The 25,073-nt window shown below is 37.4% G+C and overlaps 3 protein-coding genes and 1 long non-coding RNA gene across 6 annotated transcripts; 2 read left to right on the top strand and 2 right to left on the bottom strand.

The window, feature by feature from the left end:
- On the top strand, positions 1 to 14,947 carry LOC111266498 (uncharacterized). The gene is made up of 12 exons (XM_022844033.2): positions 1 to 169; positions 6,805 to 7,106; positions 7,343 to 7,592; positions 7,766 to 8,517; positions 8,667 to 8,803; positions 9,248 to 9,410; positions 9,862 to 9,987; positions 10,204 to 10,514; positions 10,852 to 10,996; positions 11,910 to 12,073; positions 12,277 to 12,505; positions 13,002 to 14,947. Exons 1-11 carry the CDS (start codon positions 145 to 147, stop codon positions 12,431 to 12,433), a joined length of 2,532 nt encoding a protein of 843 aa, XP_022699768.1. The 5' UTR covers positions 1 to 144; the 3' UTR covers positions 12,434 to 12,505; positions 13,002 to 14,947.
- On the bottom strand, positions 1,587 to 6,758 carry LOC111266506 (uncharacterized). Of its 2 annotated transcripts, none has more exons than XM_022844044.2 (6): positions 6,124 to 6,758; positions 5,519 to 5,613; positions 5,105 to 5,265; positions 4,396 to 4,511; positions 3,989 to 4,091; positions 1,587 to 3,576 (listed from the first exon to the last, which is right to left on the bottom strand). In XM_022844044.2, exons 1-6 carry the CDS (start codon positions 6,193 to 6,195, stop codon positions 2,486 to 2,488), a joined length of 1,638 nt encoding a protein of 545 aa, XP_022699779.1. In that variant the 5' UTR covers positions 6,196 to 6,758; the 3' UTR covers positions 1,587 to 2,485. The 2 variants fall into 2 exon arrangements, with proteins under 2 accessions (XP_022699779.1, XP_022699786.1); XM_022844051.2 differs by having other exon boundaries at positions 5,519 to 5,621; positions 6,124 to 6,755.
- Positions 14,170 to 20,225, bottom strand: LOC111266588 (uncharacterized). The gene is made up of 3 exons (XR_002684165.2): positions 20,102 to 20,225; positions 19,008 to 19,101; positions 14,170 to 14,866 (listed from the first exon to the last, which is right to left on the bottom strand). It is a non-coding gene; the product is annotated as an uncharacterized LOC111266588 (long non-coding RNA).
- On the top strand, positions 15,296 to 24,014 carry LOC111266548 (mitochondrial thiamine pyrophosphate carrier). Of its 2 annotated transcripts, none has more exons than XM_022844122.2 (8): positions 15,296 to 15,443; positions 16,858 to 16,931; positions 18,104 to 18,325; positions 19,027 to 19,114; positions 19,566 to 19,704; positions 21,165 to 21,345; positions 21,616 to 21,777; positions 21,960 to 24,014. In XM_022844122.2, exons 2-8 carry the CDS (start codon positions 16,908 to 16,910, stop codon positions 22,287 to 22,289), a joined length of 1,146 nt encoding a protein of 381 aa, XP_022699857.1. In that variant the 5' UTR covers positions 15,296 to 15,443; positions 16,858 to 16,907; the 3' UTR covers positions 22,290 to 24,014. The 2 variants fall into 2 exon arrangements, with proteins under 2 accessions (XP_022699857.1, XP_022699871.1); XM_022844136.2 differs by lacking the exon at positions 15,296 to 15,443 and adding an exon at positions 15,841 to 15,859.
- Positions 24,015 to 25,073: the final 1,059 nt, after the last annotated feature.

Below are 25,073 nucleotides of genomic sequence, written 5' to 3'. Positions count from 1 at the left end.
TTGCAGATGTAAGCAAAATAGTAAAAATTCTGTGTAAATTAAGGACAGCGATGTGAATTGAAACGAATTACGCAGTAGTGACTCATTTTCGTGCTTGAATTACTATTTGACTGTTGATTTGCCAAAAAGTGTGTCTAGCCGAAAATGCTTTCCGAACCATCCAACAAACGTAAGTTTTCCGCCAGCCAATCGCTTTACGCGTTTCGAAAAACGAAGTTCTATCTCGAACTGCAAGGTGATGATTGCCTTAGCTTCATTAGGTGCATATCATTACGTTTTGTTTATTCCCTTATGACGAGCTATTCCCAAGGGTCTGTCTAGCATTAGAGAGCCTCAGGAAAGAAGATTAATCTGCCATTAGAAACGCAATAAAACTGAACATGAAATCTGAATTTTCAGATTGACATACGAGTATTATCCAGAAAAATTGGTTATATGACAGGATGTTCGATCTGAGATATCCACAACTTCGAAGCCTTGTTAGAAAGCCAAATTGCAATTTGAAAAATAATTCGTTTTAATATCTAGTCATTGCCTTGCGGAAAGAAAATGGCCACAACATCACTCTTGACTTTCAACAATGTGTGCGTAGTGTAATGCTTACCTTTTTTGCTGGAAGAAGTAATTATTAACCTTATATTGACTTTAAATACCGGTAATATTTCGAAAATTTATGGATGTACGTGGAATTCAAAATCGATTTCCTTTGGGAGCGCCGCTGAGTGAACAATCATGTTCAAAAGCACTCGGTATTTTTGCTAAGGTAATATTACAACCTAACCTGTGATTTTGACGTTGAATCCTGATAAGCAGTCTTCTCTTGAAAATATTATTCATGCGTTTGGTTGATCCTTATTCTCTCACTCTCAAGATTTGCGGAGAGCCAACGAGTGGTGGCTTAAGACAAAGCTACAGTAGGCTATCTGTAATAATCCTCGTGGATTTGAAACACTCTGGGGCTACTGACTTTGGTTGGGTTAGTGGCTGTGAAAAGCCCTTGATCGAATGAGCCATGTGATGAAGCACGATTCAGGGAAGCGCATCAAAAGAACCCCGATGAGATTTTTGCTGTGCAGCTGGGTGCTCGGTGTATCAAACCCGCCCAAAATTATATCCTACATTCCGCATATGACTAGAGCAACGTTCATCTCACAAGGTATTTCCGCTTATTCCTGAGAGCTCAATGCGCTAAAATTCGACAGGTCATAAACGTTACATGCTGCATGTTCACTACGTCAGTCATGATCTCAGTTCTAACCGAAATAAGCTCACAGGGAAAAAAAAGAGCATATACGTAAAACATTACCGAATTGGTCGGGTTCTCAGTGAACTTCAAAACGAATAAAGTATATGCAAAACGTTAGTCAATGCGTTGCACAAACTTTTTTTTTTTTATGTAGCAGAAACCTACGGAAAATAATGAAACGAGCAATACAATACCACCAAAATCATTTATACATTAAATTTTATATTTTGTTGTAGAAATAATCATAATAATAAGTTCCTGAACCACAAATTCGAATAGAGTAGCAAGCAGTTGTGCAAATCTACACTGAATATATTAAATTAAAAGCTTATTGCTCGTATCAGATAGGTAATTGCTTCACGTGTGCTTTATTCTAATGCTAAGTATCTACCTATAAGGAAACTTCCAGTAAGGGCAATCCTGTGGTTAAGCATTCAACGTTTTTGCTCAGAACGAAGTTCTGTAACACTTCTGTCAATATGCGTGGTCGAGTGCTGAGTCAATTAATTGTGGATTCTAAGACATACTTTTATTCGTTTATTATATATACAAATGGAAATTATTTGTACAGTACCATATTTACATTGAATCTGTCTACACAAAAGAAAAATCGCACACTGTGTTTTGTATACCGACGTACTGCATAGCTGCGCTTAATACGACATGTTTAATGTGGGATTAAATATGTTATACTGATGGCACATCATACTATTTTGCAAGAACATTTATACTTTGTCATACGGCATTGTATCTGTTTGTTGAAAACAATCTTCGGTTCTTATTTGTACGCATAGTACATGCCAGGTTATGGATTGAAGTTCATTATGAGGTTTTTCGTTCTCAGTGTAAGCAACGCTGGGTCTATAGGCTTTCAAAGATAAGTATTTTTCGAGAATAAAGTCTCATTTCGTACTAAATTTCAGTTGCCTTCTTCATTCATTGCAATGCACCCATGCATTTTAATGTATCATGAACAAATAAGGATAAAATCCCCAAACTTGAGGTAACTACGCACATTTAATCTAACTTAGCATTAAATACGCTGAAATCAGACCCACCTTTGGATGGGAAAATAACATCCCTTTAGATTGTACACAGTTCTGAAGATTTCTTTTAAAATATATTTTCAAAACTATATCTACTGTTGATCAAGCTCGCGAATCGTAAGTCGAGTCGAGACAGCACTTTTCATAAGCGGAATAAGTCGTGCCAAATTGTAGCATTCAATGAGGTTACCGACTACTCATCGGAGTCGCTACCGTGTCTCCTTCGTTTGATATTTAGAGGTGAGGTAAATCTTCGTTCTGATGGCCCCGATTGACTCTCGCTCGACGTGCTTCTAGAGGGCTTATGTTTTCTATAGGCTTTATTGAATGGGTCTACATCCGACGATTGCGATCGACCCCGAAGCGGCGAACGAGAAAGACTTCGAGACGAACTTGCGTTTTTTTTGGAAAAAGCCTGTTTTCTCATTGGCGATGGTCGGGTACGATTTATTTTTCTCTGCCGTTTTGGAGAAAGGGACCGTCTGACAGGAGACCTTGATCTTACTCTTCTCGGAGAGCGTTCCGCACCTTTAAAATGCGCAAATCTTCTAGGAAGATGCCTTTGTTTACTATAATTTTTGCCCTCATATCGTTGTTTTCGTAAGTCGTTTTTGGTTAAATTAGTTCGAATCGTCAATTTCGGGCTTATATCCCGACTGTACCCATTAACTTTTGGGCTTGTAATCTGCTTACCGCCCTCATCCCCATCTCGGATTTTCCGTGGCCTACCGTCACTGAGGGACGGCATCGGGCTAATTTGACGATTATCTCTAGGACTTCTCGATAGTCTTCTGAGAGCAACCGGGCTTTGCCTATTCCTGTGGAGCAGCCCATCCCTACGGTTACTGAATGCCCGTGTAGCCGATTCTTTTCCATCAGAACTACCTGGAATAATGTTTCTTGCAACGCGTTCAGCTGAGCTTCGAATGCTGTCCTGACTCTTTGAGTCAGGGCTGCGTGATCTCTTTCGCGAAGCAGGATCTAATCTTTCTGCCCCGGTGTCACTCACAGAAGTAGAGGAAGGTTCACTGTTTTCTCGGTGCCCTCTTTCTCTCGTTTCTTTTTTATTTCGTTTGTCCTTTTTTGCTCTTTTCTCTTTTTTTCTGTCCTTTTTCTTTTTCTTGTCTTTCTTGTTTTTTTTTTGCTTTTTACGTTCGAGCTTCTCGAGCTTTTTAAGAAGCTTTTTTTTATCTTTAAGGGACATCCTACGAAGCACCTCCTCCTCCTCAGCCTGCGTGCCTAAATTTTCAGCAACCATTTCCTGCTCTACGTCCAGACCTCGGGCTGTGAATTAGAACAACAAAAACAGAGATCAGTCATACTTCAAAAGACCATTTATGTACACCGAAATGTTCCTAGAAAAGTTTTATACTAATACTGAGAAGAGCCTTCCAATAAGTGATCACCGTGTGTATTTTTACAGTGCAATAAAGAACGTGATGACTAAATATATTAATAATACCTAATTTTTTCGTAGTCTGTAAAGAACAATATTGACAATGAAGTTACACCAGGTTCCAATGCGCCGTAAAAGTCCAGTAACAAAATGACAACCTGATAAATGTAATATAGATGCTTTTGTAAAATGTATAATAATATAGCATTTTTTGCAGTAAAGTGTTTCTAAAGTATACATATTAGTTGCTGCAACATGACAAAGATGCATGTAGTATGCATTGTAAGAGGAGAACCATACCGATTGCACCCTGTTTAAGACGGAGTTTTTGCTCTTCTTGCATCATAAGCATTAGTTCGATCGGATCCTGCGTTACCTCTTTCTTTTCACGCACACCCTGAGTCTAAAAAATTAGGTATACCACAGAAAATATTTCGTTATTCATTGCTGAGATTGTCGATTACACGCTCAGATAACAGGTAGTTATTTCGTTTGCGCTGTCATAGAACCATCATGTTGATCCGTATCGAAACAGAAAATCTTGTTTTTATTTAGAGTACATTATATAGTATACATTTCATGCTGAATCAATTCATGCTGAAGTCAGAAATCCGGCAATAATTGTGTAAAATATTTTCAACTAAGATAAACTATTCTTTATCTTTGTGTAATAGTAATTACGGTACGGCTAGAGCTAGTGCTTATACCTCGGCGTAGCGGGGACACTCTCGATCGGTGTTGATATGACCCCATTTGCCGCATTTTAAACACTTCACGTTGCGAACCTGAATGCCAAACGGCTGGTCTCGGATGTCCTCGTTTCCTACACAAATTGAATTCATGTTTATTACTAACGCAGAGAACAAACCCTAAACAATCCTGGTGCACATTCCGACAAATGCATGTTGTATATTTCATCACTAAGGTGAGCTATATTGGTATGTTGAAAGAAACTGCCTATTTTATACCAATCTAGGAATACGTGTTTGAACAATTCTGATTACCGAATTTTTAGTATTTAGCTTACGGCACCACTAGCTCCAAATTTAGCAAATCTAACTGATTCCCATTTGATGAACGAGTAGACCAATACCTCTGTCCGCAATAAATTGACTTCTAACTAAGCCTTCACCAAATCTCTTATTGCAACCTGCCGTTTCCCTTCAGTAGTTCGGCCCAAGTAAAATGCGTTTTTTTAACCAAATTCTTCCTTGCACTAAGATCAGTCGCAGTATTCGAAAGCGAAATTAAACAGGATAACTATATCGTCCTGAAGTAGACAACTTGGCTAAATTACCCTGATTTCATACACGTTTTCTGCACCTCGAGGTCTGATTCTAGAGTTTTAGTTTAGCCATCACTAATTGCCACATTGTTAAAGTGCACATGTTTTGGATTACGTGACAACCCTGTTACCTTTGGCCCAGCTTTCTCGAGGAGCTTGATATTTTCTCTGCCATTCGAAACGGGGTTCAGCTTTATCACCTTCATCCTTCTGTTCTCTTTTGAGACCTGGTGGGGCGTCATACATGAAGTTTAAGGAAAGCTTTCCTTTCGATTCCGTTGACACCATTGACCTGTGTAGCAAACGTACATAAAAAATGATAACCCTACTAAAATTCTATAAATGCATGTGCATTTTATATACATTCGAAATTATCCAACGAATCACAATACAAACACTTGTGTTGCCTGTATTATGGGAATCTTTGAGTTGGACAAATGACATGATGAAACCTGTACACACATTACCCCATAGGTATGCACCCATCTGCCCAATGGGAAAGAATAGCATAATTTGTTGATACATATGCTAAGGCTATGATTCACCTATTATTGTAGAGATTTTGTTCTTTCTCATATTGAGCTTTGAGGTCTTCCTGTTTGCGCTTTTCGGCCTCTGCAGCCTGCTCCGCCTTCCAGACCTAATTACCTTATGGAGACAAAAGTTATATATTAGCAAATGATACGCGTCTTCACGAAAGAGTTATAGCCTTATCGAAGAAAAGCTATATTTGATTAAACCTCTTAGACCATCAAATTGGCCACTGAGTTTTAGCCAGTGAAAGAGCTAATGCCTCATGTGGTGTACACAATAGTGTACACCACATGAGGTCTTTGGCGTCTACCGTTGTAGGGGAAGAAGCTAAAGAGATCAAATTAATGTATAAGATATCTAACGATATCCTGGATATCATAGTCGCAGCCACCAGTCACTACACACTTCTGGCTGTGGCAAGCAATCATAATGATTTGGAATGTTGACTATGCTCAAATAGTGAATATAACTCTTTTATTCATTTGCAAAGCAAATAATTATTATTGCCAATTTAATCGTCATCGCAATCATATCAGAAGAAATACTGCAACAAATACTTAGTTATATGGAAGAATTTAGACAGTTTGGTTGAAAAATTTCAACGAACAGCACTTACTCTTTTGAGGTTTTCTATAGACGAAGGATGAAAATCCTTTTTACACATGAAATTATTGTAGCCTTTTCCCATTATCAATTTTGCAGCACAAAATTAACTACTAGACAAAAGGTCCACCTGCCCTGTTGAACAGACCTAACATGCAATTTCTTGGCAGCATAGAAACAGAGATAAAGTTTGTAAACATTACAGACATAACGACGTCTGCTACAAGCAAAAAGGCCCGCGAGTTGGCAGCCATAATAAAACCGAAGATAAAGCTTGCTACAATTTTAACATTTTTAACGTATTTTATAATTTTACTCTTATAATATGTATAAATACCGGTTAAGTCAACCAAATCTTGTACATATGGGAGCCATTCTATAGGTATCACATAAGCAAGTTTTGTAACTTGGTAATTTATTTGAGTAGTTATTTGTTCGGTTCACAAATATGAATACTTCAACCTAGGTAGCACTATTAGAAGATATTGGTATGAAATGTGCACATCTATGAGGTATGCTCAATAAGTCTTAGAAATTCTGCATTTGACATCAAACTCAATAAAAATGTTGTCGTTTTATCAAAAAAAACGCAAAGCTCCAGCGGCCATGTATGGTTGGCTGAGAAGTTGGCATAGTGCAGTCTCGACGTAAATCGTCGTACGGACATTTATACACGCAATGTGAATAATTCTAGTTTGTGGAGTGTGTGGACACAGCAGTCATCACGAAGACGGATGCGATCTAATTGCTCTTAAGGCTACGAGGCTGGTAAAGGACAGTGTAATCCCAACCAAGGCTCAGCTTAGTTTGCCATCATGTCTCGCCTTATCGAAGGCCTCTCAGAATACTGACGAGGATGCTGCTTCTAATATGCTAGGATTACATCGTGGCGAATGGGTAGAAGCCAAAGAGAATTTATTGAGAGGTACATGGTTTGGCCCTCTCGATACATCAAAGACTCGTCGACTTCGAGGAAATCCGCGCATTAAGCTAGCAGTAAGTTCAAAACAGTACGCGTTTAACTCAAATAAATTCTGAAAAATCCGTAGTGGAGAAACTTGTACGTTACGCAACGATGGTGAAGTATAATTTCTAAAATAATAGTCGGTGTCACCAATAATGCTCAGGTCGAGGCCGAACAGAAATGCATTCATGTTTAGCATTGGGTTCGTGTTATGAATACGCTATAACCACAGTAAAAAGTGCATTTGATATGTATATTTTATTATCAGAACATACAAAATCGGAGCCGCCTGCCCTTATGGTACGATACATTTGATCCGACCGTTTGCAACTGGATGATGTTGGTACCGATATGTAAAAAGAATCAGATACCGTCTGATGGATTAACATCATCAGTCAGCGCAACAAATCTGTTGGTGGTCGAGTATGACGGAAAAATTTACTTTGTTGCTTCAAGAGAGATCAGAAAAGGAGAACGACTTGAAGCTGCCTACTCTCCATCGTACAAAACTTCTATCGGTAGGTGACTACATAACGTAATTAATAATCAGTTTTTTTCTAATAAATTGACCTATTCCTGTTAGACATGTGAACATGCCGACTAGGTTTGGGATGAATTTTTCGTTAGTGCTAAAGGAAATATGGCCTATTAGCGAAACCTTAATTTTTAAAGTATATGTTGATATTTTCAGATAAAATAATAGCAGCCGAGAAAAAACGCGTTTGGAGCAAGATTTCGCATTCAGCCTCCATAAAGCGAAGGAAAATTCGAAGTAGTAACGAAAATGAAACATCGAGTGAAGTCGCACCATACATCTGCGCAAGCTGTGCAGTTTGCTTCGACAGGGAATCTAAGTTTCAAAAACATATTCAGGATGCGCATAGAAACACATGCGATTTTGGTTTGAACACTGTAGTTGACAAGCATCTCATTCTTTGTGATAGCGGAGCTACTGGACTACAAGTCGTAGAAAACGTCACGGTACAGTCTGTAAACCAAAATTTGTTGCATGAGACGGAACAGCCTACTTCACCACAAAAATTAATTGTTGACTTACATTCTATCGGTGCAGAAACATCTGGACAAAATAAGGGGAAAGCAAACCTTGCTCGTTCCTTGGACATTGACTCGTCACGTGGGCAGGCCGTAATAGTGCGAGGGTCAATGGGGGTCGTTGATAGTACTGCATGTGAGACGAGACCCGAAATCTCAGAAGATGCCCTAGAATATGAACAAGAGGCTGTGGACACTTTAGCGACAATAGACAGTGCTACGTCGGGTGGCCGAATTGAATTGGAGGTTGTCGAACGATTTACTAACCTTTCCAGTACCGGTAGTACATCAACTAGCTCGGTTATGCGCAGCGGTGCAGCTTGCCACATATGTTTGAAGTGGCTCTCAAGTAGCGCCACGCTGCGCAGCCATGTCCGCGCATGTCAAATGGTAAGATTACATGGCATGGAAATAACGATTATTTAGAGTTACATACAAGGCATTTTTCATCAGTATTATTTATGCTTTTAAGTCACGTATTTAGCTTTATTATTGGGTCAGATGTCATGGTTTAACTTCAAATCTAAACGTGTCATTAGTCAAGGAACGGTGACATACCTGATTTAGGAGCGTGCCGTTACTGTGGTTTAGTTCTGACATCTCTGCCGGAATACCGCCGTCATGTGCTCAGCCACCTACTTGAGCACGAGTGTCCACTCTGCAGGGCGCGTTTCAGGTACGCAGAACATGTGCGCACATGAACGAGTTGTGTTCTCGCCATTGATGACAGTTAGTAGTTTTCTGTAAAGGGACAGGAGGAACAAGTAACTGCTTTCCGTAGGTCTATTATCTATATAGGGACCAAAAGTGAGTGAAACGTTGAATCAATATTTTGGTGCAAACTATAGATTTTAATTGAAAACGATGATTCACTGATTTAGTAGTACTGATGTCTTCATATAGCCATTTTTGAAATACTTTTCTATTTTTTAGAATAAACAAAAAAGACTTATTCACTACACTGTAAGTGTTTTTGCCTGCAAATCCGTAATACCCTAAGCTATGTTATTATTGTTTGTATATAAATAAATGAAATCTTATGATAACTGTTTAATTGTATATTATGAATTACTTCTAATAAAAGAAAAATTGTTTATACTTATTAATGCTTTAATTTTAGGTTAGCGTCATTGGTAGTTTCTCATGCATGTCCTTGTCTTCGGGCCAGCCGTGAACTAAGCATCGAACACCATTGCGACGTTTGCGAAATCGATATCGGCAACCTGATCTCGACAGAGGTGCATTTACGGTTAGGTTGTCAAGGGTATCGACGACCATATAAGGTGAATATGTTCATCTATTCGGATGTATTACGATATGTAATACCGCCCTCATATTTATTATGAAAGTATCTACATACTTTGAGGGACGAAGCACACCATCTTTTTTCTTATTTTACCCAACTCTTTCAGCATGCATTTCGGAGGGAGACAACTGTGTAACATTTATGCCTAGTCGCAGAGCAGTACTCGAACCAGTGATTCCAGATTCTTGTCGCCAAAACCTTAAGCAGATCTGGCGATGCACGCAGCGTTGATGTCATAAAAAAACAAATGCGAGGTTTTCAAAAAAGGCCAAGACTCCCCGCTGGCAAGTCAAAATTCGAACTCCAGCTCTTTTTGACTCGACCTGCATTAATCTAGATGAGCATTTCCTCAAAATTCAAAAAATCTCCAATAATCTATTTTCGTATGCGATTTACAGATTTTGATTAAATACCATTTCTAATTTCAGTGCGAACGTTGCGAGCAATCATTTTACTTGCAATCGTCTCTACAGTATCACCTTTGTCTTGTCAAAGGAGAAGAAGGTTTGAGGGAAATTGATCTGGAGACAACAGCGCCCGGCTTCGTCTGTGAGGTATCAAAAAGACTATGCATAGCGTAACCCTTCTATTTGAAAACTTCACTTGCGCCATATTCTAATTGATATAATGCTAATAATCAAATTGATGCTATCAGCCAGGTAACTGGTGTAATGCCATGTCTGGCATCTTTTAGGTGCCTGACATAGAAAATAAGATAATTAAGGATAGTAGTTATTGTTAAGGTCGAATGTTCGCTCGTCGGTTTTCAGACCTGCGGGGCATTTCTATCCTCAACGTCGTCACTAAACAAGCACAGATTAAGGCATACTAACCCTGCATTCAATTGTGCAGAATGTGGAAAATCTTTTCATCGTCAAGATGGCCTCGAAGGGCACAAGGCCACACATCAGCGTCATCGAGAACGGCAGCAGCAGCAGCAACAACAACAGAGCTTACCACTGCCTGATGTAAAAGTGCTCAGTAATGAAGCAGCCGAAGGAAAAGACGTTTCGGGTACTGCGGTATTATCATATCCATCAGCAGAAAGAGTTACGACAAACAGCACCCATTGTTGCTACATGTGAGTGTCTCTTACATACCTGTGGATGCCATGATGAATACTTAATTATGCTTTTGACGATTAATGCAGTAAATTGTGTCCTATGGCGCCATAACAAATTTCAATCTTCTATGCGATGCTTTGACTAGGAATGCCTATCTATCTTCACGAGAAGCATTTCAAAGTGCTCAATGTATACGCCCCGTTTACGTACACTACACGTCACTTCTAGGTGTTCGCGACCATACCGTAGAAGTTAAAGCAATGTTTTCTATGTGCAATAGCCGCTGTTTCAATGTCACGTGAGTAAACGGCGAAGATTCCCTTTCTTATGAGTGTCAATGGTGTGCTTTCACAGATGCGGTAAAGGATTGTCTTCCAGGAGTAGCTTACGGGTTCATCTGCGTAGCCATAGCACAAACTACCGCTTCCGATGCCCGCATTGCGAAAAGGGTTACAACCAGAAGATAAATCTTGAGAAACACTTAATTTCCTCCCATCAGGTAAAATTATATAACGTTACTCGTAACAGTTACAATAAATAGCGTATAATGGGAAGCCTCAAAATAATTATTTCGAGTTCTATCTGTCATTCGCATTCGAGGCACTACTTTTATTTTCCTTACGGATTTATTGTTTAGAAATATACAAACAAATCCATATACATATATTGTAATCTAATCTATTGTATTTTTTTTCGCAGAGCTCTTGTAACCTCTTGTCATACGGTGATAAGATTTATTCTTGTAAAAATCAATGCAAAGAATCGCAGTTTTGCTTGTTATAACAACTACACGTAGAAGTATTCTTCGTTCCTAGCAATCTTCATATTTGCATTGATACGAGTATCAATTTACGCTAAGCAAATTAGATGAAATTGCCAAAACTAATGTCAGTAGTTACCTCAATTCTACATAGTTGTAATTTCATCTACAGCGCTAAGCAGTTAAATTATCCTCTCAAAAAATGACTGTCGCTTACATTTTTCAGTGGATTCGTCGATGCAGTACACCTTATTAGTCGACAAAAATTGCTTTAAACAGACAGTGACAAATAAGCGTAGGCCATAGACAATTTTTCGAATTTTAAAATAGGATCTTACAATACATAATGGCGCTTAGGAGTACCTAGCACTTAGAGGTTTTTGCTTTCCTCATAAACTGCTCTTATTAAACTGTATGTATTTTTTCTATAACCTATAGACGATTATAGTTAAATGTTAAATGGTTGTATCTATAAATTGACTTATTTACAGTGCGTTTTCTAAGTGACGTTAGTTTCCTTTGAGTCGATGCTGTATTTTAGTGGACAGCAAATGGACCCATACTAATCATGGTGGCTTTGAACTGTACATAACTTCATTTTTGAAATATAATACCTAATTTTGGATAATTTTCTGCTTGTATATTATGTTAGTCAGTGAAATTTTGGTGCGGAGAATGTAAACGTAGCTTTACGTCAAAAGAGTCTTTAGAGTTGCACTCACTGGACCATCAAGGAGCTCCAAGGGAACATCGGTGTTCGCTTTGCCCAGCTGCATTTCATCGTGTTTACCAACTGAGGAAACATCAGCGCCACCTGTAACTATTGCCAACATGAATTTTTTTTTATAAAAAGCTCTTTTTTATGTTTTTATCCTTTACACGTTTTGTACACAAGCGCTTATTTTCTGTATCAAACGGGCTCAAAGCTCTGTAAACTAATGCATTATCTTAGCTTTAACGTAATAATGAAGAAGCTGTATCGTATCCACTAAAGTGTACGTGTTACAATGCTGGTGCAGGCATAATGGTCGCATATTTTCGTGTCCGCTTTGTACATCGACCATGAAGCTGGCCGGTTCCCTTTTGCGACACCTGCGAACGATTCACCCGGATAGACCGGACGTTGCCGCTACGCAGGCTAAAGAGGTTGCTAATCTGGATAGGCGTCTGCCATGAACCGATTCTGGTAAAGGCGCAAAGGATGAGAGGGATCCGGGGGGTGAATCGAGCAGCATGGACTCTCATAAGGTAAAGTTGCCAATCGTAGCGTGGAAATGCGCTGTTCTACACACCATTGCGTTTTTTGGTAGGTAACTTTGTTACAGGGAATGGTTTGCGAAATGTCACGGTCGCGGAATTTCATATATAATAAAGTGATTGCAAGTCGTTTGCTTATTGGTTTATCTTTCATTAAAGGAACAAAAAATCTTTTGGAAAGCACGGAACTTATTTGAATCAAGAATAGAAAAATGACTTGTCGTATCTCAAACCAATCGAAATGCGGTTAGACTAAGTGAATCATTCATAGGTTTAATTTATTATATTTATTTATAGATATTTCAACTTGAAATTAAACATTCCATTTATTTAACCAAAACTATAAAGGCGTTTTTCTATTCGCCGATTACAAATGTGTGAGCTTGACCATACAATATCAACACATTTTTATTTTTTGCCAAACGCAGTTTAAAATTAGCAGCGGTTCAATTAAGTGAGTAAATAACAAAATCGTATCTGTTTTCAGAAGCCATCGCTTATGGAAAATCGCAACCCATTACCCAAGTACCGCGATCATGCAAAAAATGTATATTTACTAGCAGCAATCCAGAATCTGTAGTTGATAGAGATTAATATTTTAATTGATTGATGACAAATGATTGTCTATAATGTTGTTATATATGAATGTCATTGAAAAAGTTAGATTGGTATGGGTCATTCTACGTTAGCGCAATGTGTGATGTATAATGGTCTCTTGGGTATACAATCTTTCTATATTAAATTGGAGTCATTTTCATTTACACAAAGGAAAATTATGTACATTACAGTTACTGCATACAGTATATGCCTAAAAATTGTTTAGTAATTTATTTGACGTTTTGCGGTTATGACATGTATTTCGCGGTCTGTGCCAAGGTGCTACATGCCGGATAGAACTTTTTAAAAAGAGAGTGAGATAAGACATGACTGCTAACATCTTCGACCAGTATTGTAGTTCTTTTGCCGCGTATAATTTAAATATTGCTTACCCGAAGTATTTGATGTGCGTGAGCTAACATTATATTCGATACGCATAATTTGATGTTTTCAGAACTCACCATTATAACATGTAATATAAACTAGATCAATTTTCGATGGAATCGAAGCAAAATTCTTCAGTGTCTTCAAACAGTCTCTGAATATGCTAGCAGAAAGTATCATGGTATCATTGTAAACGGTGTCCTGATTTAACAGGATCCTAATTCATGTAGGTTCATGATAGTATTTACATGAGCCGTCAAACATTTTGATCATTCGAGGATTGCTTGGAAGCGAATTAGAAGATTAGTGTGAGATCAATATCAGTCAAACTGGCAAATTTGGCATAGATTTAATTATTTTCTTTATTGATACTGCAAAACGGTGTACATACCAACTCAACTTGATTATAATTTCTCATCTTGTCAAAAAACTAAATTAAGCTCTATTTATAAGGGAACGTATGGGAGAATAGGTACTATTCTATACTACTGTATCATATTATTTGCTAGGAATGTCTTAAACAAAAATATCAGTTGTAAATGTGCGAGTTTGGTAGAGTTGTGTTTTCTATTTGAAATACCGTTGAGGTAAAACTATAATTCTCTGTACCGTGTGTGAGACCAGGGTTAGAATTATTATAGGCTTAGCCCCATTTAATGAAGTTCTATCGTAACTCTGTTTTTAACGAAAAGTTTTATTTGTTCAAATACGAAAGTAGAATTTCACAAGCGTAATTTAGTTTGTTTTACACAGATTGTGCTAGTCGTAGTTGTTATAGAGAAAATGTGCTATTTACATGCATATATCAAGCTTTATAAATTGCATATTTTACTCTATTGGTCCATTAAAGTGGACAGTGAATGACTTTTATTGAGAAAATACAAAAATGAGGTTTCTACAACAAGAAATAACCAATAAAAAAGGTGTTGAACAACTACGATGTTATGTAGAGAAGACGATTCGAACTGCAAAAAGGAGACAACTTATTCACTCAGTGAAAAATACAAAGATATTCGATTTAACTGTTATTGATTACAGATGTTGTAGTTGGGTATACCTCCTTTTTTTTAGCACGTAATACATTTTTTATTACGCCTCACTGCCAGCATTCTAAGCTCATAAAATGAGTAGTGCAACAATGTGGTGCACCTGATTTTTTTTAATAAAAGAACTTCCGGATTCATACAAAAACATATTTTTATTCGTCGATGACGTTCGAGGCTCAAATACTGAGAATAATATGCATAGAAGGTGCAGTCGCTCCTTTAATTATCATCTTATGGCGGCTCTGTATTCACATAATCGTCGCTCTTTACGCTCCGACAGAAATCAGTGAAACTCACAATCTTATTCATCCAAAGTCCGTTATCTCTGTAAAATCGTAGAATATACATAATATCTATCTTGTTTCCTCTACGCTAACAAATAAAGAGTTATAAAAGTAAATTTTCATCTTTGAGTACTAAATTCCGTTTAGCATACTTTAACAGAACCGAGCATTTAGATTTACTGGTTCTATGTAGACTATGCGTTTGTTATGGACTAACGGTAATCTAAATTTAATATATTGGTTTAAAAAACATGAATACTCAGAATTCACAATTTTGCAAGTACACTATACAAGAGTATCTTTGTTTTCTTTTATCATCCATCGCCGAAAAAAATTACTCCTTCATAGTTTAGAGCCACATTTAAATGTTCGTAGCGGGTATTTGGTGGGCTAATGCATTGCGGACTATTTTTCATAGGCCTGGAAAGCAGTTTCTGCAGTTCATCCTACTCCATTCTCTACCACCAATACATTCTCTGTAGCAGACGACTTCCGTCACCTACTTGAGAGAGGGAAGTTCATTGCCGAATCATGTGGTGTTTTTCTTTTCTATCGGTGAGTGGGTAACTTTTGCAAAGTGATTCTCTATGCGAAGTCGAAGCCCCGCTCGACTCAGAGGTGAGTACAGAAGTGCTGGGCAATGTTCACTATTGCCATTTCAAACTTTTGCCAGTTTGTGCACATAATCAGACAGCTATTAAGTCGTGTTCAAGGCTAAACTCTAACGATTAACGTCCACCCATGTTGGCGCCCCCTAGAGAGTTCCCACGCGGACTCTTTTTCGTTTATTATTTTCTCATTTGAACATTCCATTTTTCCTATCGGTGTAGCATTGACAATTTTATAGCAAGCTTGCTTGCGTGCTTAAGTAGGAAAATTGTCTGAGAAAAAACTGTAATTATTTGTCGTGACGAAAATTGAGTGAGATCGTCGGGGTCTGTATCATGTGTGCGCGTTTAACGCAAGTACAAAGCAAGTATTACACAGTAAAAGTTCGCCTTCTTAGGAAATCTGAATTTGATTAACAGTCACAAGTATGTGGTTCAAACGCTATTTTCGTTTAGCCCATATATCTACCGGTAGCAAATTAGCACAGCTCACTGCTGGATATGAATAGTAAATTTCTGAATAACTACCGTTATATATGGTTATCATTTTCTTCAATTCTTCAAAGGCTTTTTTTGTGACCGATGCAACACAAACAAGCTACAAAACGCTTTAGGTAAACAAATAAACGAGGGTGTATACTTTCTATGCGGCTTCACGCATATAATTCTATAGAATTGTTAGTGCATGGCAGATCCGGGAAATGCGGGTAACACGTTGTTATGCAGTTTAAGGGTAGAGTAAGTTGAGAATGGCGTTAACGTTATTGAGACAAAAAATATAGTGGACCTAGGTTTGTAACAATAAAATAATAGTTACACTTTGTGAAAAAGGTTTGATGCGATTAAAAGTACGACTTTTAAACCTCAGGCTCAAAGGAGACCATCAAAACGTATAAAATGGTTTCATGAGACCTTGTCCGTTTGTGCTTCACTGTTAACAAATAGCTAATAATTTATTTACTCGACGAGGCTGGTTATAGGTTTATTTCGCTTAGACGGTGCGCCTCTTTCTTTCTCCTTAGGCAGATTTCGATGAAGGTTTATAACTCACGTGTTATTTGCATAAAGTAATAATATTGTGGAGTTATATATAACTCCACAATATATATATATATATATATATATAGAGATATATATATCTCAGAGGGTGTGAGCATTACCCTATACTTAACAATGGAGAACGAGCGTGTTTTGTATTTTATTCAATTCCTGGAGCCGATTGGCCTTAAAATTATTTTTCAATGGCAGATATATTCACAGAATATAAATGAACTGAAATTAAAATCAACCTTGCTTTCTCAGTAAGCCAGCACGTTACATATTTGTTATGATAGTTGTTTTGGTGACTCTCCAATGTAAATACAAATCGAACGCAATAACCTCGTGCACATAACTGTCTGGTTATCGATTTCATAACTTTTCAGAGAGTAGCAGTAATGAGTGAAGTGTGGAATCGAATGAAATTCAGCTTGAGATGAGTTCTTCAACTGCCCAAGAGGTATCTTTTAAAGATACATAAATATGAAAATATCAAACTATAATGCACGATGCCCCTTTGTAGTTGTCAGAAAGTTCGTTCAAAGAATTGCTTATTAAAAGGTTTTTACGATCATTATTGTAGTTATACTTTATCCATTTAGGTTTACGCTTTGTAAAACCTTAAAAAGAATCCAAAAGTCTTTATGATTCGATGAAGCCAATGATTTCACATGTTCAAACATCTATTTGTCCAAGTACAGTGTACTTTTACGCTGAAGGCACTTTCAGTTAAAATGACTGGAAGCCGTATTCGATGAATCTAGTTAATCTATCTATATTATATATAATTTAGTAGAAGTTCAGTTAAGTCCAATGATTTTGTATATCTGTGTGCAAACGTTAATATTTTAGTACTGATTTGTTAAACAGTTGAAACAGATAGAACAGAAACTGCTTGCTGTTTTGTTTGTGTTAAAAACTTCCTCGTAAACCTGACAGTCGTGCAACTCTATAAGAGTGCCAACGTACCATTTGTAGAATACGTTTTATAACAATGCAATAGATTAGCTAATTTGAAAATGCTAACAATTGCTCGCGACCTTTATAGTTAATATGGTATGTAATATTAATGTTTTGAAACAACTCCATCAAGGTTAACTCAAAAAATCTTCCTTAAGTCATATAAACTACATCAGAGGGCTGGCTAATCTAACACAAGCGTTGCGTCTAGTCCCGGTTTCTAGCACACACCTAGAAAGCGCTCTGCCTTAGGTTCGTAAGCAGACACGTACCGTCATGGAGACCTCTTTTTTATGGCAAGATCAAAAGGCGCTTCATCATCGTCGCCAGTCTGTATTTGTTTCTTTCGATTCAGAAGGGAAAGTTCTCCTAATAACCTAATAGCAAAGCGCTGGCGTAGCAGGTGACGTGAGGCGCATATAAAATTGAAATCTGTCGCTGGATTTGTACGGGACTTGTTTTTCACATATCTGCCGCAACTGTGGCTCTCTTCTCGTTATACATATAGTATCGTCTATATTAATATCGGTGGTACTAGTTACATTATTTTGGTGTTGCTTATATCACCAGTTGGGAAACGATTTAATCTTAACATGATACACCTGCAATTTCGACGTTTACTCACAATCTGAGCTGATTTATTGAAGCTGATATCGTGTTCAATTTCAACAGTACCCTCAGGAAGTCCATCCGAATCTATTAGCATCGTCCCCCAATTGCTCTAACTACGAAGACATGTCTAGCCATCTAAAGGTAGGTGGAACGTCGGCCACAAAATCGGGGCCCACCAAAGAGAAAGACACCTTAGCACTGCATTTCGTGGCTGGTTCCATATCGGGATTTCTTACTCGATGTGTTTGTCAACCGTTCGACGTTCTCAAAATTCGCTTTCAGGTTAGATTCGAAAGCAGCCATTTAAATTATTCCGTTACGCATAATATGAGGATGTTTGTCGAATTCAATGAGCATATAACATAAAAACATTAAAAATTATCGTTTTATTTTATGTGAACGGAAGCCGGATGTTAATATCGTTTTACTGTTTTGATGTTTACGTGAAGCGAGAATACCGAGTTGTTGAGAATCTGAGAATATTGAGAATACGCATCAAATCGGTTATTTTGTGTCAGGACGAACGCATTGCGTCATGTTTCAAGTTATTAGTTACCTTTGCCTTTAGCTGATTATCAGAGAGTTAAAACAAGCTTCTATGTTTGATCGTTCTTGGAGAAGTGTTATTCAAGTTATATTCAAGCCACAAGGTATATCAAAACCACTATATCATAGTACACGCTTAGTTGAATAGCAAGCACCGCAATGTATAAGAGTTTTCAAGGAAGTTAGAAATGAATCACTCTTTCACTATAGAGGCTTGACTACATAATTGTCTCCAAAAATATATATATGAGGTTTAAATGTTTTTTAATCGGGAACATGTTACGAACAGTATACAGTCGAGAAGGTGCACTCAGTTTAAGAAAAAAGTAATTCCAAAAAAAGAGCGTTATTGCCTTAAGTCAGCAACGCTCATCTGTATGAGAATATAAAAATTAGTTGCTTACTTAATTCTACTTACGTATTTTTCTAAATTCCAGCTACAACTAGATCCCATTACGAAGAACTGCGACTCGGCAAAGTACTCAGGGATAAAGCAGGCTTGTCGCCTTATCCTGAAAGAAGAAGGTAAAAAAAATTATGATTATTTGATTCAAATCAGTTATTCGATAGTGTTGACGAAACGCTATTTATTTCCGAAGTAATATCTAATAGCTTAAGCACCAGATGAAAACGACGGAAAATCGTTTTTTAGTTTTTTTTTTTTTGAAAAAATTATCCAGATCAGTTAGCTAGATAGTTTTTTTTGTATATCTTTATTTTTCTTAATTAGGGATTGACTCAGATAGATTCATCCCAATAATTTACAAATTTGAATCATACAATGTTTGCTGGATTGCGGTTTGGGGTGCGAAACCTTATCAATACTAACTGTATTGCAGTTACGCTGCCGCCAAACAGAAGCTGGCGCTATAAGAAATGGCACTTCCACGTTACATCCTAATGACGTATGTACATTGTGTAGGTAGAGCAGTTAACGGGTTTAACTTATATTATCTTTCTTTATGTGCCGCTTCAGGTATCACAGCCTTCTGGAAGGGTAACATACCAGCGCAGACGTTAAGTATCGTCTATGGAGGCATCCAGTTTTACGGGTTCGAGTACACGAAGAACACACTTTACCCCAACAGAAACGATCTCATGTCTAATTTTATTTGGTAAGCTACATATTTGTTTGGTTTTTAATTAATTTCTGCAGCAAACTTAATGAAAATCACAAAATGTAGCCTGCATCAGCTGTGCCTACCACATTGTTAACTCATTACACTGTGCGAAATAAATGGAAAATAAGCTATTCAAATAGTGTTAGGTTCGTATCATACACCTAAATGTAACGCCAAAGACACTGTGCTGTTAACTATGCGAATAAGGTAAATTTCCAAGGCAATTTGTTATCTTTTTTGTTGGAACTTTCCCCACTTCGCCCGATGGCGTTAGGGACCCATAGCGATTAACTAAAAGGTAGATGAATAAAAGTATTAAACCCACAGCGTAGACATGGCAAACAGAAATGTTCAATGCATCATAAACGTATCAAACTAAACAAAAGAGTACCTTGATGTTACTGCAATCCGGGAAGCGCTTACGTCATCGGGGCCGGTGGCCAAGGGACGAGGTCGTCAATATCAAACCCATCCTCCACGGAGGTCTGTCGGCTTTGAGGCACGAGATCAGCCATTCTAACAATGATGAACCGGCTCACAGTCTTACTGTTGGCAAAGCCTGAACACAAAGGTGCGCGTGTTTTGCTTTGAGGTTTTTATACCGACCGTTTTGCTAGTCGCTGTACAATCTCATCCTTCAATTTTAATGGTACAACGACACTGACAGCGGTTTGTATTGTTTAAACTTTGTAGATCTGTGGCGACCATATTGATAGGATGATCGTCGTAATAGCGAGGTTACGATACATTTCGGTGCAGAGTAGCGTGCCAAACCACCTCGTTTCAAACCTGTGAGCTTTTTACTGCTCTACGGAAACCATGTACTCGTAGATTTAGTTGTTTCCTAACTACTCAGTGCACGCATATTGTGTAAAGTCTTACCGCATTTTTGGGAAAGACATTATTTGCGAAGGTTCTCGATACGCGAACGCGTTTTCATCGTCTATTTGGACGCTAAACCTTGTTAAGCCTTTGTTGTAGGAAGCTGCATGGTAGCCAACAAAAGTGCTTTTGGTCTGAGAACTATTAAGCCGTTAAGGCGACTGGAGTCATTCAGCTCTGTTCCATGTTTAACCTATAAGGAGTGAGGAACCCAAGAATCCTTGATTCACGCGATTTTCTAAATAATTACGGAATTAATTAAAAAGAGGTATGGACCCAAGGATGGTTTTATTCGTCCTGTGTGCTTGAACTTAACTTTTCTTAGGTAAAAATTGTCGACAAAAAACACTGCAAAATCAAGCCGTAGTTACATCAAAATACGGCAATCGCAGCCAGGATACGCAACAGGTGCCACTTAAAGACGTGACAGGATGTGTCCAATTTTGAAAGTGGTTTTCTAAAGTAAATAGTATGCCTAAAGAGCACCAAATGGGTGCGTCGTACTTTGTGTTACTTTCCTCAAAATAAATGATCGTTTTTTCGTTTCTTCGATTACCATTGTTTGATTTTAGCGGGGCTGTTGGCGGAGGTATGGCCATGACTATAGCTCACCCGTTGGATGTTTTACGCACTAGATTGGTGGCTCAGGGTGAACCAAAGACGTACTCAGGCATGTTCAATGCCATCGTAACGATGCGACGTCGGGAGGGTCCTCTGGCCTTCTACAAGGGGTTTTTCTCCAATATTCTTCAGGTAAATGATTAGATAATGACATGACAAGTTTATAATTTTTTTTCTTTGATAATAAATCATAAGGTTAAAAATATATGTGCAGACTTAAGTTATCCTTATTTTCGTACGTATTTAATCGGATATCGTGTTTTCCCAAAGGAACCTACCGGTTTCAAATTGCTTGGGTGCATTATAAATTTTCAATAAAAATATTTCGTCAAATTATCGATTTCTAACCATTTAGAAGTGTTAATGTAACACCATTGCAATATAAAGATGTGTCTTTTACAGGTTACACCGTACAATGGGGCGTGTTTCAGTTTTTACTATCTTTTCCGTGCGATTTTTGACGATATACCATATGTACCCTCAAATATTGCCTCAGGTGCATTGGCTGGTTTTGCAGGGAAGACACTTGTTTATCCTTTTGATCTTATCAAAAAGCGCTTACAGGTATGTTCAAATAGTAAATAGCAATTCAAATCAGTTCTTTATTCAGCTGATAAGCAACACAATGGTAGATTGTAGAATCTCTTAATCGTAAAGTTTAGTATCTAGACAGAATATAATAAAAAAATTTTAATCTGGTGTATATCCAATGTGTTTCATCAGGCTATCACCGTTCCCTTTTGCAGGTGCAAGGATTTCAAGACCACACGCACAAATTTGGGAATTACGAAGGGCTAGTAAGCTGCGCACGTTCTGTCTTTGAAACGGAAGGTCCGTTAGGCTTCTTTAAGGGCTATGTACCATCCTGTATGAAGGCAATGGCCATGTCCGCATGTCAGTTCACGTTTTATGAAACAGCAATGTTCGTGCTAGTTTTAGCCCGTCAGAAAAGGGAAAGCTCGAAACAAAAAGAGCTCACCACGAAACTGAACCTAGCAGGACCTACGGCTAGTTCGACGACCCCAATCACTAGTGATAGGTCCACCGCTGAAAAACTAGACGAAAAACAGAAATGATTCACCAAGTTCAAGCATAACTTCTATGAGCTTATCTTGGTTCAAGGGATAGAAGATACACGTGTTGTATAAAATATATGATTGACGACAATGTTAACAATGAATTTCATAATCATGGCGGACGGAAAGGTTGTTATTAGATCGTTGTATTTTATATATAGAAAAGTTAGCAACAGAGTTACTACAAAGAATAGACGAGCACTGCTACTGATTAGCTATTCATAGTCTGATTGTTGTTAAAGCCGTTTGTAGATTGTAAGAGCTCGTTACAGCCATTGCCTGCGAATGTATAGTGATAGGTGTGATACTTCATAGGAAAAGTGGCGGTAGACGTTCGATCTTAGCCTTCACTGTTTATGCTGAATGCTGACTAAATGTATTGGTAATTTCAACATACGTGGCGCAATGAAATAATGAGTATATTCTCATCTCGTCTGATATTAGTTTAATGTCACGATTTAAACAGGCTAACAATAAATGCCGAAGCGAGCTTTGCCTTTTTATGACGATAAGAGGTGCCACATAAGCCAACCACATAATTAGATAAGTGAGATATTGAAATCGTTGACATTATTATGAATTGTCTATAGATGTAATGAGTAGAGCACTGCAAAGTATACGTTAATCTCGCGATACGTGTGCGGTGGGCATAAGTTTGATAGTGATACCCTAAGTTGTCAAAGTCATATAAAAACGAATTTCGTATTATCGTTGTTTTGTTGGTAATTGTTTTGTTATATGTCCATAAACTGTCATTATGGTTATTAGCTTTAAGCGCGCAGCCAGCCAATAGCTGTATGAAAAAATGAAAATAGAAAATGGATTGAGGTGGAAAAAAAAACGAAAAAGCAGCGTTGGTGCTTATTATTGCATTGATTGCTAAAACGAGCAGTAACAAGCACGACTACTGAATTTGCTACAGGAAAGAATCGCTTTATACTTCCTAATAAGAGGCGTACCTGGATATACGTGGAGATAATTTTATGTTCGTGAACGTGCCTGTGACCCTTATACGTCAGTATTAGCCACAATATGAGAAATAGAAAAGCTATTAATATGACCGGTCTACAAGACACTGCTTATGATGAAATATACATGTCCTTTTGAAGTCAGCCTGCAGGAAACGTAAATTTATGCTGTATTAAGGACTTCCTTAATACCCTTGCGTCGGTGAAATCATATTTCCAGAGCTAATAGTTGCTCATCGTCTAGATTGAATCGCGAGACAGCAGGGCAAAATTTCGGCAATACGTTTTTAAAGAGATAATACGTTTAGACGTATGTGTGTGTACAGATATGTGTGTGTGTAGCTATAGGGTAATGTTTTGCGCAGTAAATAAACAACAACTTTGATTAAAAGAAACAAAAGAACAAAAAGGATTATATTTGAATGTGACACGGAAAGGTCTACATAAAGAATGAAAGCCACGACTTGGCGGTGCATGGAAAGCACGACGAGAAAAGCAATATTTTCACAAACAGATGACTGAATTATACTCGTTTAGATGATACACTTATTTAATTATTGTGTTTATTTTACAAAGTAAATTATATTTAGTGAGACAAAAGAAAACAGGGGAATATATATATATATATATATATATACTGTTAATATTATAACATGAATGAAAACAGTACATGTGTTAATATTGAAATGATTTGTTTTTGTTTATAACAGGTGCATTAATTTGTGAATGAAAATAAACTATTTTTCATATATTACTATTACGAATGTTCGTTTCTGATGTCAGATATGGGCTCAGTAAGACAGAACTTTATCCTTCGGATGAATATATCATTACTAGCTTCTCCAATAAACAGATTCTCAGCCAAAAGCAATGTTTTTTGATATATATCTATGGCTTTAATACCAATGGTTTAGCCTTACGGCATATATAACTTGCAATCAAGGTGCATAGGAATCCAATTTATAATAATCAATAAAAGATATAGACTTCTTATTTTAAAATAATTAGCTTCGAAAATGCATAGCTCTATTTCAAGAACTATGCGTTTACGCCGCTACTTTCAGTGGGTAGTCTCCTATCTCTAAAAAAAATAACTAAATTGGAGTGCAAGGCGGCAGGCTTTACTCCTATGTTTGATTACTTAATGTACGTGGTTACCATAAGGAAAGGATTCGAAAGTGATAAAAATACAGCTTTCTTTAACATAGCAACACGAATTGGCAGCAAGCGGAGAAAATTCCATGAACATGATTTTACCACATTTTACCTTTGATGACCGTTTTACGTCGATTTATCATGTCGATTACGTCAGTACGCGTATAAATCAGCAAATATGGAGTATTCTATTCTGAACTTTTTAAAAAATTCTGGCTTCTACAATGTTGTTAAAAAAAACATAGTTTTCTCCATATGCAATTAATAAACGTATATCATTTCATAAGTGCATATTTCCACAAGTGTTTTTGATCTTAGATATGCTTCGACTCTTCTCAGAAGCCTAAAAATTTTATGTTTAATTGAATCGTTGTATCTACGTCCTTAATAGGGTTACAGGACTAAATAAGTTTTCTTTGCCTATTTAAGTATTACTTAACAAGCTATCGGTGTCAACGCTAAATACCGCAAAAAAATTAGTATTCGTGTCTTTAAATTCGTCAAGAAAGGTTTAAACCTCTTTTGCTTAAAGTAAAACACCTTTTGCTAAGGCAAAAAAAGATCCCTCAAAGCTGTAAATGTTTTAAACTTACACTGCCCAATCTTAGGTTGAACGTCCATGTATAGTTTTTCTTGGTTCCCTATTAGCCAATAACATAGA

The sequence above is a fragment of the Varroa jacobsoni genome, unplaced genomic scaffold (assembly GCF_002532875.2).
Source record: "Varroa jacobsoni isolate VJ856 unplaced genomic scaffold, vjacob_1.0 scaffold_118, whole genome shotgun sequence".
Lineage (NCBI taxonomy): Eukaryota > Metazoa > Arthropoda > Arachnida > Mesostigmata > Varroidae > Varroa > Varroa jacobsoni.
This window is presented reverse-complemented; position numbering and strand designations above follow the sequence as displayed.

Excerpts from the sequence above, each read along its gene's own strand:
- LOC111266498 (XM_022844033.2), top strand. The coding sequence starts at position 145 with ATGCTTTCCGAACCATCCAACAAAC. Across the intron at positions 9,988-10,203 it reads CGCCCGGCTTCGTCTGTGAG|ACCTGCGGGGCATTTCTATC; the intron begins GTATCAAAAAGA and ends GTCGGTTTTCAG. Across the intron at positions 12,074-12,276 it reads AGGAAACATCAGCGCCACCT|GCATAATGGTCGCATATTTT; the intron begins GTAACTATTGCC and ends ATGCTGGTGCAG.
- LOC111266506 (XM_022844044.2), bottom strand. The coding sequence starts at position 6,195 with ATGGGAAAAGGCTACAATAATTTCATGTGTAAAAAGGATTTTCATCCT. Across the intron at positions 4,512-5,104 it reads TCGAGAAAGCTGGGCCAAAG|GAAACGAGGACATCCGAGAC; the intron begins GTAACAGGGTTG and ends CAATTTGTGTAG. Across the intron at positions 4,092-4,395 it reads AGTGTCCCCGCTACGCCGAG|ACTCAGGGTGTGCGTGAAAA; the intron begins GTATAAGCACTA and ends CTAATTTTTTAG.
- LOC111266548 (XM_022844122.2), top strand. The coding sequence starts at position 16,908 with ATGAGTTCTTCAACTGCCCAAGAG. Across the intron at positions 16,932-18,103 it reads GTTCTTCAACTGCCCAAGAG|TACCCTCAGGAAGTCCATCC; the intron begins GTATCTTTTAAA and ends CAATTTCAACAG. Across the intron at positions 18,326-19,026 it reads TTCTCAAAATTCGCTTTCAG|CTACAACTAGATCCCATTAC; the intron begins GTTAGATTCGAA and ends TCTAAATTCCAG.